We start from the raw sequence: 14,560 nt of genomic DNA on the forward strand, positions 1-14,560 counted from the left end.
TCAAAACATTACATTACCACTACGTAGCACTACAAAATTAGCCTCTTAATTTTCTAAAATCGAAATCCGTAAATAAAAAATACAAATATAGGGGCATCCTATCGTCAATTTGCTTATATGCAGATAATTTTATGAAAAAAGAAGGAGAAATTTGCGAAAGTCAAGCTTTCAGGAACCCGCGTAAATTAAGCAATTTTTTTTTACAAAATTCTGACGACAGGTTCGAGCTCAAATATTCTTCTTTTGTTCATCTCTATGTGACTAATCCGTTTTTCGCGGACCTTTAATATGTGAAAGCAAAAGAAATGAACGATGGTGTTGGACAAAGAGTTTTCCTAGGGAGTTAAATTTCAGCTATACTTTCGCCTGTCCTTTGACATCTTGAAAGGGAGCTAATTTTGTTATTGCTCGGAGAGGGATGAGGGACAATACTACATCACCACAATGTTATATCTTCACCGTGAAATTGTTTTACTTCAAGATAATCTTGTGTTCCTGAAAATTAAAATACTACTTTTAAAGTTGGATAATGAAATTTGTTGATACGCGGAAGTGTAAAATAAAAATTTCATCATTGACAAAATAAAAATCATCTTAACAAAATAAAAATTTCATCGTTCGGAGTACGTAGTCCAAGGTTTTTTTCTGATCTTGCACCATAGATGAATCTTAATAGAGGTGTCTGGATTTTAACAGAGAAAACGTTTCTTCCTTCCTTCGGAGTACATAGTTTTGTTTCAAGGTTTTTTTCGATCTTGCACCATAGATAAATCTTAATAGAGGTGTCTGGATTTTAAATGGGAAGAGGTTTCTTCCTGCTCTTACAACCACTCGTGCACTGCTTCTTTCATCATCGTGTAATTCCCTTCTTAAAACTTTTCACTCACTTGTACAGCTGAGTTTTACATAAATAGCTTTCGCAGTGCGGATTTCGGATATATGTATGTGAATGATTTACACATGGATTTCTACATTTAGTGAGTAGATATCGATTAGCCACCAGGAATTCTTATTCTGAAATTTTTAGCGGATTTAATTTTTAGTAGACATGATATTTTGGTTAGGTTACTGGTTGAGCACGTCAGCAGTAGTCTCGTATTTCACATGAGGTGAGGTGTTCAATACACCTATTATAAATAATATTTATTTGTTTTATTTATTTTATTTAATTCCCGCATTCGCCTTGACTACATACGTCTTCTTTTCCCATATATTTGTAATTCACCTTTCATATTTCATACTTTATTTTATTTTATTTATATTGTTTCTTTCTTTCAATTTCGATTGGTGATTTCTGGAAGGAGTTGAGCCCAATTGCACGTATACTCCTTATTTCATAGGGATTTCAACGGAATCCTCGAAAGTATGAAAATTTAGTAAAATTCCATGTCATTTACTGGAGAATTACATGTTCAAATCGTTTCTGAACTTAAGGTCTGTTGACTGCCGCTTTAGAGCTTCTCCATACCTGTCTTTTTTAAATTTAAGAAGAATTTCTAGTTCTAGTACTTAGAAAATGAAAAGCTAGAGTGTTTAGATTTATGAGACGATTCTCAATCCCAAAATTTCCTTTGCATAACGAAATTTTCTTTTTTCCTAAGTACAGAGCTTAAAAATTAACCTAAAATCAACGTGGGATCGTATAGATTTTTCAAAAAACAGATACGTTGCGTTGAAATCCTCATATTGACACCAGAGACCGACGCAATAAAGAAAAGAATTGGTGGTTTCCATTTATTTCCAACGTTGTTGGCCCCAGAGCACAAAGAACGCCCGCCACACTTGACACGTTGGGAAATGAACAGTTGGCCGATTGCCAAATCCGTAATTATAGGGAATTTTTACATGGTGAAAAGAGTTTTTCCATTTCTAACATATTTTTTTGATCGTTTTGGTGGAAATTTGGAGTGTTGCGTAGTGAACTCACTTTATGTATAAGTTAACCTCATCGTATAGCATGAGTCAACCGTAATGATGACTTCTTGAGGGAAAAAAAGCTGTTTTGCTGAAGTGGCATTTTTCTCTATCTCTACTAAGGAACATGTGAGAGACAAAATTTAAAAATAGAGAAAAAAATTAAATTTATATCTTAATGGTGGAGTTAAAAGAAGGATCCTCTTCACTAATGGGATTCCTTCATCAACGTAAAATCAGACCTTAACTATGGTTAATCTGTGTTTATTGACTAATAATATAGATTTGCCGTTAGAGATTTGATAATATAATTATAAGTTTTCTATTATTTAATAACATCATCATTTATGGTTCCAGAGATGATATTTCCAAATAAAAATGGTTGAATGACGATTTTTCTAGCAACGATTGAGACAACTAACGGGGAATTTCAATCTCATCTCAATTTCATTTTCGACACAAGGATTTGGAGATGATCGGAAAACATTTTCTAAAAATAAAATCATATCGATGCATCCAAAACACACTCGACCAGCAGAATCCGTGATTACTGGTTCGGACAATAGTGCAGATGAACGCCAGATGAGCAAACAACTCGAGATTTATTCGAGCAGTTCACTGCTCGTCTTGACTGCTAAGTTTTGGTTAAGAATAATTTAGTTTATCAAGGGTTTTGTATCTTTTCTTTTTTTTTCAAGAGTTCTAAAGAAGACAGTAGTCCTAAAGGAGAGTCCTAAAGACCTTTAGAAAACAGTATTTTGTGAATAACGATAAAATTGAAAAAGTTATCGTTTCTTTGAATAATCAGATTAAATGAGAGAAAAAAAAAATGGAGGTTAAGAACAAAACTCGGATAAGCTTCTCCTGAAAGCATAATTTAACATTTAAGCACCAACCGCGACTGGGCGTGCCGCAAGCGGCGACCTAATCCTCCGCAAATGGAGCTGCTCTTTTTGTCTAAAACGGAACTTCAGTGATTCGATCAACAGCGGCTTTATCATGTGTTTCAAAACGGAGAAGAAAGGTTCCAAAGGAACCGCTATAAAAAAAATCCAGAGAAGAAGTAGAGAGTGACTCGACTAGTGAAAAAAATGGAGGAATGAAATGACTAGTATGAAAATGATTTCTGATTTTAAATCAGCCGAAATGCAAATGTCGGGGGTGAGCGTTTAAAACTGGATATTTTACTGATGAAGATCAGCAGAGGGCAATGCAAGGACATTTTGAGGAGTTCACATGTCCCACGGTAGTTCACCATTTTCGTAATCTAGCGTTAAAATATCATGGAAAAGGAAGAGATGAAGGAACAAATTGGAAAATCTAATATATCGAAAACAGCGTGTGTAGATTATGAAAAATTCTCGAAAAACATATTCGTAATTTAAACAACGCTTACTTGATACTGTACTGTATGGATCTAATTTTTTTTTTCGACGAAAATAGTCCACTACAGAACAAAAATGCTACCGTATCGTAGAAAAAGTAACGAACGGAGATCGGAGAAGAAACGTGGCACTGCGAAATTTGTCGAAAAAAAACACGTTCAGAAACGTTCAACGTGTTTTTTGTGGACAAAACACGTTCGATCATGAAGAATCTGATCTAACATCTGATTATGTTAAAACGTGTATTACGTGCTGTGTTCACGTGTCCACGCTTGGCTACTTTTACGATTTTTTTCAAATTAATTTTAAAAATTTTAAAATTGGTAAAAAAAAACACTTAAAAAATACCCGAATACTAAAAATTTAGTGCAGTCTAAGTAGATCACAACACTCATGACCATACCATAATTTTTGTTCAAGCTGTCCACGTGTTCGCAGGGTCCCATGCGACATTTTTTCATTTTTGTGCATTATTCAAAATTTCACTAGAAATAATATCGGTGCTGAATAAAATTAAAATAGTAAAATAAATACTAATAATGATGTGCAAACCTATGGGCTTCTCTAGATTTAAAAAAAAGTATTTCAAAGTGCTGAATCACACTGCTTTTTTTTTCGAATGTCCTTTTTTTTACAATTTCGTTTTTATCTGTTTTTTTCCGCTGTCGTAGAGGTTACACCTCCTTATTGTTTACAACCATATAAACTGAACTTCCGGCGGAAATCTCTCTTACCATCGTATCGTAAGGAAACGAAGAAGAAGAAAAAAAAAGAAAAAATGAAAAAAGAATTTCCCATTGACAAAACGAGTTAAACCTTCCTATTCTTAACGATGGTGACGATTCTTATTTTCCACTGTAAACGATTTCATTTTATGTACAGCAACATTTTTACAATAATTAGCCACGTTTATACTTTTCACTCATTCCATTCTCTTCTTCAGATAAGACCAAGTTTTTCTTTCCAAGGAGGTCTCCACACGAACGAATATTCGTTGAATTCCCGATTGAAAGATGGCCAGATGTGAACGGTTATTTTTTGTTAGATAGCTGATTTTTTTCTGGATACATGAACACCACTAAATTGTCTTCGTTTTTACGCATCGCTGAGCCTCAAATTGAAGTTTAATATTCCGCTCCATTTACCTGCACAAAATGATGTTTATGAAAGAAGAATGGATTGTAAACAATTGCCATTTGCAAATAACTTCACAACAATATACATATTACATCCTTACCATTCCGGAAAGTGACGGCTAAACTGAAAAGTGAACTGTAAAAGAGACGTAGTGTGGTCTAAAATCACAATATCTATACGTCTTCAAAAATATTTTTTTCCCTCTTTCTTATATCTTCCTCTTTTTACTCTTCATCCACTTTTAGTAAAAGAAGAAGAGAAAATTTAGAATGAACATGTCTGTCCCATCTGCATCCCGGAGTGGTATTTCCGTAAACTGGAGTGTTTGTGTGAACAAACAAGAGGCGAACTCAATCATTTTTCCTTTTTTAGTCCATGAAAAAATGGATAAAAAAATGCATCAAACTCGTCCAACATTTGTCGTATTTGACTTATTTCCAGGAATATGATGTTATATTAAACTTCATTTTTATCCATAACCGCTCCATGGAAATCCGGTGAAAAAAAAAACAAATTTCATCAGAAAATACACCCAAAATTCTTTTAGATTTTAGATGTACATATGTCTTTTCATTACAGATCCTACTAACACTTACGGTTAGCCGGTTCCTAAGCGTTATCGTAGCGCAGTGGAAATAAAAATATAGTATCCTGATGAAATTCATTGGATTCAAGGAAATCCTCTGGCTATGGATAAAGGTTTTGTTTTCTGGGAAGCTCTTCAAATTCGTAACCACAACTTAAAGGTCTTTGCAGTTGTCTCCCGGATATAAAAAAATAGTTTAAAAAACGGATACAGCGCAATGGTAAAGGCATAAGTTACAGTGCAAGTTCCACTTTTTGATCTATATGGTCCAGAAAATTCCCAAACATTCTTGAAAAGCATACTATGAACGCGTTACATGCTCTGCAAGCACATGTACCATGGAAACATCTCTGCAGGATTATACGAGCCGAGGATTATCCATCATGTATTACCGAAAGAAATCTTTGCTGTCGTCATTTAAGGATTTACCGTTTCCTAATGGAACATCCAGAAACCATGGTATGTATATAGGTTTCGAACACCTACATAATCACGTCCACGCCAATCCAGAACGTCATCCGAGCGTGTCATTACCCTTGCAGGATTACGAAGAAAACTCTTTGTGGCAGCGAGTTTATGGGTGCAGGGTGCAGTTTATCCTGCAATGGTGTCAAATAAATGAATGATTGAACAAATAGGTTTGATAGAAGGAATAATTGTTAAGTTCACGTGAAAACCATGGGACATAAAAATAATTTGACTGGTACATGTTTTTTTTCTTTCAGGAAAAGTCAGCTGTTTTTAAAGGAATGTATATCATAAACGGAAAAATAGGCCTTTGCGAGTTCCCTCCCCCCCCAAGACTCCTGTTCATATTCTTTCCGTTCTAAGATTTTAACAACAAAATAACGTGGTTAAGCCCTAATTTATTTTTTTCGTGGCACCATAATTGCGTTCGTTCTGCCACCGATCGTTGCGAACACACATAATCGTTATTTTGGGCTTTTGTGGTCAAAATTTATTAGATTTTAAGGTTTTATGAGGGTACGATTAACGGAAGGATTACGAGGATCGAGGATTTAATGCAGTGATTTCTGTTTCAATGTTTTTGTATTAATATTAATACTGATATAACCATTTGGTTTATTTTTACCTCAATTTTTATAAATACTTCATTTATTGAGCGGTTATTATCAGAAGTCCCATCTCATTGCATAGCGCTGGATATATTGTAATCAAGGATTAATGATATTTGCCGTGGAAATCACAGCAAATCCGGGTATTCAGGCGACTCCTGAAAATCCACGAAACACTACGTTTTTGAACAATTCCGCAACAATTTCTTGGCTATTTTTCTTCCTTAAGCAGAACTGTTTCCTTGGTGCAATTTCTTCTGCTCTCCTCCACATCTCATCTGTTATTTCGGTTCTTCATAAATCCAATTACCGTCCAGATTTAATCTCATCCTCCTTGACCTCCTCGATGCCTCCGTTCGCTTCCTTCTGGATGATTTTTCGTCATAAGCACGATTCACTTCCTCCTCAAACACAGGTGGCCAGGATGGGCGCGGCCGCTGCATCTGGCCAAGCAACGCGAAGCTACTCGCTCTACGTACACATCGGGCACATTTTCGGTCAACGGGAAACGTGACGGGACCTCCGGAGCATGTCCGGGTGAGAAAATCCGCAGAACTATGCAGTTTGGAACGGCAACCGTCTTTTTTTCTCGTAGATGATCGCTTTATGTGCACTCAACGCTTTCGGCGGCCATAATTTTGGACATGGGAATGTCAGATGTACGGGCGATGGTGGAAACCTCATGAGTTCTTTATCGATTCTTCCTAAAGTGTTTATTTGCTGAAATGCAAAAACAAACAGTAAACAACAGTTAACAAACGACAAGAAATGAAAAGTGAAAGAGAACTGACGGCGATGTTACTTAGGCTTCCCATCAAAAAATGGATGTCACGTGGAAATCACGTGTTTGAGAGAAATTTCTGGACACTGTCGCGCTGCTTTCTATTAATAAAACACCTAGTTTGGAAAACAGAACAGCACGTTACTCAGAAAAATAGAAAAAGGGAAAATTTCAGGAAGATTATGATAGAGCGACCTGCACAATTATTTGCATCGGTCTGTGCCATCTTATCGAATAATTGCTCTTTTAGGAGTTTATTCAGGATAACGTGCAATTTTTCTTGCATTTCTGCCGGAAATAATTAGATAAGGTTATTTTTTAAAAAAGAAAATAGATTCCGCTCGAATGAAGATATTTAATGATGGGTGATGAAAATATGGGAAAGGATAGGTCTTGTAAATATATTTTTTGCTTTATTTCTTTAGATATTATTTATTATTTATTTATTTCATTATTATTTATTTTTATTATTTATGTAGATGATATTCTTTTATTTATTCATTCACTTTATTCAGGAACTCGTAACGTTCTGATTTATTCCACAGAAAAAATAACACATGTCTGTAGTGTTATTTACCAATGTATCGTACACAAGTTTTAGAACTCCCGAAGATTCGTCAACCCTGATTCAAGATGTTTTTTTTGATGTGATGACTCCTATTACTTCACATGTGTATCTCCAGCCATAAAAAAACTCGAAAGAGCAACGAAAAAAAGAAAAAAAAACTACGGATGTCATAATCCGCCTGAAGAGTGAAAAATATCGGTCCATTTTTTTTTTCAAAAAAAGGTAGGTAGGTAAAGAGAAGTGATTCTTTGTCACGTCTTCTCTTTTCTTAACACCTATCTATTTTTTTCAGATGACAAATATTAATACCGTATTCTTATTTATAATAGGAAATAGATAAATAATGATTGGACCGGCGTTCCTTCCTTTGACCACCATCGTTCAATCTCCCATCAACGCGTTTCTTGTTTGCAACATTTCCATCGAGACTCATTTTTTGGGATTCTATTTTTATTTTCCTTGTTGTAGTCTGCTTGTTTTCCCTCTTTAATTCTACTTAGAGAATATTTCTACGTTTCCTTGTGTTTTATCGATCCACAAAATATGTGTCAATGAATTTCTGAAATTTACTTGAATATTTATTTTGGGTATTTTTTTCTTACTTCAGGATTGAAATCAAGACTTTATTCTATTCAATTTTATTCTGGAAAAAAAGCTGATAATGTTGACGAGCTCGATTTCGGAAGGAGGGAATCAAGACTGATGAGGAGTGAGAGTGAGTTGGAGTTTTGGTTAGTTTAACCGTTGTTTTAAGTCTTTTTTCTTAAATTTTTGATCCAACGTTCCCTTTTTTAAATCCAACAATCTCTATTTTTTTAGCGCAATCGATCATTTGCTGCGAACTGTACATACGTACAGTCAAGCCTACTGAATAGATTCAAGGATCCAGGAAGACAGTACCAGGATTATTTGATTGTTAAGAAAATTATTTTTTGACGAAAGCTTGATAAAAATTATGTACGTGAGGTTGATAACTGACGGGAGGGAAATTTTTTTCCCGTGCGACCTTGACGCGTCACTAAATTACTCATCACTCTTCAAACGACAAGGTTTTGTGTTATCCTCTCAGCATCCATTATGACAAGGGAATTTTTTAGCGTGTCAGAAAGTGAAACTCAACTTGTTCCGCAGAAGAGGAGGTTGAAAATAAAATTTTCCTCCGAATCATCTCGAAACGTTGAAAAACAAATTGATTACAATAGATTTAGAGTTATTAAATCCTAGCCATATATTCTTTTTACGTGGAGAAAATATAGCGTATGGATTGTTTCAATCCTATTTTGTGGGATAAAAACATTTCTTATACGAAGACACTTCGGAACAGGTTTCACATAAGCAGAGGATCTTTCTCAAGCATAGTGAAATATGGAAAAATGAGCCGCTGACCCTTTCTTCAACGAGGCAACACATTGGAAATTATTTTGAATTCTTCAACAAAATTTTCTACTTTACTAGTTTTTTGATTTGTTTCTTTTTTTGAGAAAAAGTCACTTTGTTTGGTTTTCTTTTTTTTGACTAATAACTGTTTACCTTAGAAGACACATCTCTTTACATAGTTCAGCTAACGTCACCCTTCAACCGTATTTTACAGAACCAAGTTTCGGTAAGTTTGGTAAAATCTGAAACTTGTGTTCCTTGACCAACAACGCATTTTTGAATACTTGTGATCGTAGAACAGCTCAAAATTACTGATTTATGAGATAAAATTATTATTTTTGTGTTTACAGAAATTAAGGAAACGAAAGCGCAACGCTCAGGTACAGTGGGATTGTTTTCATGAATGTGTTTTCAAATTAAATAGTAATTGACATTATTTAATCTTTTATGTTAAAATATCATGTCAAAATATTGATAACATACTATTTTCTTTTTTTTTTGCACATTGCATTAATTTTTTCTACTTTCGAGCGATTAGAGATTAGAGCTTCCGTATTTTTCTTTCAATTCCCCGTAAATTTCTGGAACTTTCTGAGATCTGTGCAGTGTTAAAACGATCCAGGCTCTGCAAATTGTTTCACTTTGTTTTGGTACGTTTCTCTCCTTTTTTTTAAGGCTCCTACTTTGTTTTCTTGAGGCAACAAAAATCTAATCAAACGTAATTTTATCTTTCTAAAGTGATACAGGTGTACTAAGTGCAAAGTAAAACTTTTTTTGTATGGAAACAAATGAATTTACATTTGGATACAAAATGCTATAAATGTTTTTAATTATAGTCTCTGGACATAACATCCACTAGCGAAGCAAAATTTCCGATCCAAAACAAACTAACGTGTCTCCGATAATCCTAGAAATATAATTTTGAGCTCCTGAGAATCCTGAGAAAAAACCAAGATTTGAGAGTTTTGCTTTCCTTCGAACTAACCACATAGCATAGATTTATACATCAAGTCCTTTTACCAAAAAACTCATTTCGATCGAGCAGCTCAGAGAAATCCATCCATCAATCCATCCAGAAATACTTTCCCGTTTCCATGATCTATATCGAGAAATTCAACATCTGAAAAGCAATAACTTTGTGAGGAACTTTCAGACAAAGAAAAACTACAAACAAATAAACTAAAAACGACAAAAAAAACATCCAGACAAAAAAAAAAACTAGGCGAAAAACAGTAACTTTATTACATAAGTCTACATTTACAGGTATTTTATGGTTTTGATTGGAGATACGATAGATTTCATAGAAAACCTGCTTTTTTCTATTAGTTTTCGATGAGTCTGGCGCCAAATGATATATTTTAGCGCGTGGATCGTAAATGCAATGCCAATGGCGCTGCAGGCCGCCGTGCTCGTCAACCTTGGTTTGGTGATGAAACTTGTCCGACGTCATCAACGAATGTCGCCACCTATTTACGCATCATACATTTCAAAATAATGGATGTCACACACATACGTTTTTTTTACGTGGAGGTTCGATGAGGTCGTCGAAACAAATCATTCTGAATGCGTCGACGATGACAACGACGAGAAGAAGACGAGGAAGGAAACCATTCGTCGGACGACAAGGGTTGGGATGACTCACCAGAACCGCCTGAAACGATCTATTCTCAGCGTTCTCAAACGTTTGCCGAGTAACCGGTCCTTGGACTCTTCCGGAAGTTCATTGGATCGCTAGCTTACTCATTCATGTTGCGAAATTTCTTACATCATTGAACTGTTCGTCAACGATTGGAAAAAGACAGGGAGAGAGCTACGGGGATCGTTGCGTGCTTACGGTAGGTAACAAGTGGAAATTGGTCTAGCTGCCCAATTATAATTGGTTGGATTCGAGAAGGTCTAATTAGACGGTGGATATGTGTCCTATCCATGGATAACAAAATTCCAGACGTCATCATGGATGGTCAGTTTCGGAGTAGCAGGAGAAGTGGATTTCCAGTAACTTCCAGTTCCAGTAATTCTCAGAACAGCTACAATGCGATCAAATATTCACGATCGCCATGTTCCATCCGTTGTCAGGTGTCTGTCTAAGGCACGTTATAGGATATTCACCTTGATTTTCCTTATTCTGGCCGGAGATTCGTCAACAACAATGCTGCGGTATGACTAAAATCGTTTTAAAGGTTTCGTCTCCTGGAACGATCACGTGCAATCGCAATACAGCACGATTAGAAATAAATTTCAATTTTGTACGCAATTGTTTACGCAATGTTGCACCATAAATCAAGACACTTTAACAAGACAATATAAGAAAAGCAAAAGACAACATGATAAAGTTACCGATAAATAGTAAATAAATGATGAAATAATAAATAACTAAACAGATATAAAAGTAAGTATAAAATAATAATATTATATTATAAAATAATAATATAAATATAATATTATAAAACAAGTAAATAATAAAATAATAGCAAAACGGTAGCTTCCTTAAAGATCTTATTCATTTACATATTTACTGGAAAACATCCAGAAGTGTGTCATAGAACAAAAACAAGAAATCAATGAGCTCATTAGAATTTCGCTTAATTTTTATACGGTAAATTTGAACGTTTGCGTTGTGGATTGATAGGTCGTTTTCCTGTTTCCTGAAGGGTATCCAGTCATATATTCGAGGATTCTCCAGAGAATGTAAGGATCATTGATTGGTGGCCCCTTTTTAAAACGATTGTGTGCTTCGGTCACCGCTTCGTTACTACATATTTGTGACCAGCCCGTCAATTTCAATTATGCCGAGCTCCATAATTAGCGATTAGCGTACATTCTCTATAGAAGGAAGAAAAGCGAGCCATACGTAGTCCTGAAACAATGGGACCACTCATATTCGCCTTAGGGGTCTCCACATAGAATATTTCCTAGCTTTCGTACTTATTATATTATTTGTATTTGTTATCTTTATATTTATTTATATCATTTATGTCTATGTTATATTATTATTACAGTCCAAGAACTTCCGGAAATCTTTCGGAAAGAGAATTTTCTGGAAGTGCTCAAGCATTGAAAAAATTTGAACAAGACAAAATTTTTTGGCTATTTTCTCGAATTATTACATTTACATTTATTTATATTAACATTTTTTCCGGTTCAATTCGATTCAGATTTTGAAACAGGAGAGAATAGAAAATAGAAAATAGAAAGAGAGAATTTGAGAAAATAGCCTAAAAATTTTGTCTTGTTCAAGCAATTTTTTCAATGCTTGAGCACTTCCAGAAAATTCTCTTTCCGAAAGATTTCCGGAAATTCTTGGACTACAAGGACAAGAAGAGATTGTGCATATGGTGCTGCACCGATGTATCATCAGGTTTCGTGCATTTCGTGCAAACACGGACTGAGATATGTGGTTTGAAAAGACTATTATTCGTACGTGTTTGCTTCGCGACTTTTAGTCTAGACTTAACGTTGACAAATTTTGTCGTCACAGCTGAATTTTGAGAGGGATCCATACGTTTACGCAACGCAAGAATTGCGTTATGGAAATGTTACCATGGAAAATATATCTTCTTCTGGTTGGTCTCGATTAGTGCGAAGGATTTGAGGATGCGCGAAACGAATCCTTATTTCTGTGCGCTGCAATAGGACCCTCACACATACATAGTTACTTCCGCCAGAAGAACTTCAAGAATATTCTGAGGAAGGGATTTCTCTTAACTTTCCAAAGAAACAACTTTCTCCAATCAAAGAAACTGACACTAGAAATAGTTGGTGGTCAGTGGCGGCATTTTTTTCGAAAACTACGTGGATTTTGCAAATCCTAAGGGAAGGATATAAATTGATTTATACGAATAAAAAAATAAATACGAATAAAATGTCATGCTGGTTTTATTTTTAAGAAGTGCTTGGACAAATTACCTATGCAGGTGCACGACAGATAAATAGATGACAAATAACATAAAGGTAGAATTTTATTCTAAAATTTAAATTCCTAAAATATTAAGATTCCACTTCACCATCTAGAATTTTATCAACAAAAAAAAAAATTAGAATAATATGAGAATAGTAGTAACGAGTAGCAATAATAGTAGTAGAGGGTGAATCTAGTAGATTTTTTTAAATTTTCTAAGCATTGCTAATTTTAGATTTAAAAAATGTTCTTTTTTTTAGCAGCAGTAGTACCGTCATCGAGATTTTAATGACTTTTGGCTAGATCAAATTTCATAATTTTTTAATTTTAAATTTTAAACTGCTTGAACAAGTTTGCACAACAACTTCTTCGCTACTTATTTATTTATTTGCTTATTTATTTATCTACATTTATGTATATGTGCGCTAATGCGCATGTACCTAAGCATATTATATGAACACATATGTCGCGAAACTGTGTGCTGTAATAATCTATAATTTAATTGTTATTCTTACTTTACATCTGTTTATTATTTATATTAATTTTGTGTACCTATCCTTAACCAAACTTTATAATTACTATCACTGTTTTACTGTATACAGAAGATTGTGGATAAAGAAAGTTGGAATCAGTTGAAGAAATCCACTAAAAACAATACGAACATCACATCTATCTCATTTTCAGGCCAGTTTTGGATGGAAGAAAATCCATTGCTCCTCAAGAACAAAAAAAAATTTCGTTGTAGGTCAATATATTAAAGGCATTATTACGGCTTCGAGCTTTCCGGCGCGCTATTTTCCACAACGAGTTCGATTGGAGCGCGCCAGCCGTGCGCGCACACCGCATCTTCCGAGCCGTTTTTTTACGGCAATTAAGAAGAAATCGATGGAATTATCCTCCTCTCCATAATCTACGAATAATTCCGTGCACGAATACTCCACCTGAAATCCGTATCGCATCAGATTCTTGGGGTGATGCGCCTTTAAAGGGTGTATCCATATCAAAAGGACTTATATGAATGGATTATGAATCCGGACATGAACTACATGGACGGATTCAAGGCCAATATGCCCAAAACTCACTGCTATCTGATTAAAGTTTATTGATTCGTTGAGAAATAAAAATTATGTTAACTCACGGATTTCCCATGCTACCTCTTCACATGATATTCACATGACATATTCCTGCGTACATAATTGTATTCAAAACTCGTCATGTAAAACAAAAATAGCACATGTGACCCTAAATTAACAGTAATTTTCCCAGAGTTTCATTAATTTTTTTCCTTTGGAGAGGGGAGGGAGAGAGAATTTGGGATTAATATTTGCCCTAGCATAATTTAACCTGTCTAAATCCGTGCAATCCTGAGTTTCGACCGATCCGAGTTCTGTTCATTCTATAAAAATACAAAACACGATGTAATGTTTTGGTATTTTCTAAATTTCAACATCTCAGTTTTTTTTCTCGAAATGAAAAAAGACACCAAGTGTCAAAATCTTATAATTTTTATTCTGCCAATTAAAAAATAGGAAAGAAAAGCATTGAGGTTTTTCTTTAAAAAAATAAGTTCACAACTGTCCATATCGTCATACTGTTGCACAAAATTTACTGTAGTAATAATATTAATTTTTATTTTCTCTTTTCCACTTAGAAAATGTATCGGCTTTGTTTTCTACAATTTTTACTTTGCCACCATAACTAAAGGCATGCGAAAATTAAATATGGGACCCTGCCGCTTCCAGGACCAGATCAGGTGCTCAGAGATACAAATATTCTTGAATATTCCTGGTTGCTTATTAAAATCTACGTAATATTTATTTAATTTCGTACGTACCTTA

General features: G+C 34.7%; 2 protein-coding genes across 3 annotated transcripts in view; one reads left to right on the plus strand and one right to left on the minus strand.

Moving 5' to 3' along the window:
- Positions 1-5,360: 5,360 nt before the first annotated feature.
- On the plus strand, positions 5,361-8,322 carry RB195_003992 (uncharacterized protein; the record flags this gene model as incomplete). Of its 2 annotated transcripts, none has more annotated exons than XM_064201895.1 (3): positions 5,361-5,481; positions 8,055-8,162; positions 8,267-8,322. In XM_064201895.1, the coding sequence occupies 3 exons, from the start codon at positions 5,361-5,363 to the stop codon at positions 8,320-8,322; spliced, it is 285 nt and encodes a 94-aa protein (XP_064057776.1). The 2 variants fall into 2 exon arrangements, with proteins under 2 accessions (XP_064057776.1, XP_064057777.1); XM_064201896.1 differs by having other exon boundaries at positions 8,055-8,178; positions 8,267-8,318.
- Positions 8,323-9,923: 1,601 nt separating this feature from the next.
- The window catches only part of RB195_003993 (uncharacterized protein), a gene marked incomplete at both ends in the record, with an annotated part of 43,088 nt that continues 38,451 nt past the window's right edge, over positions 9,924-14,560 (minus strand). The window contains 2 exons of the mRNA XM_064201897.1: positions 9,924-9,944; positions 10,338-10,475. Of these exons, the coding sequence (XP_064057778.1) occupies positions 9,924-9,944; positions 10,338-10,475 (159 nt within the window). The remainder of the gene's footprint in view (positions 9,945-10,337; positions 10,476-14,560) is intronic.

Source organism: Necator americanus, chromosome IV (assembly GCF_031761385.1).
Source record: "Necator americanus strain Aroian chromosome IV, whole genome shotgun sequence".
NCBI lineage: Eukaryota > Metazoa > Nematoda > Chromadorea > Rhabditida > Ancylostomatidae > Necator > Necator americanus.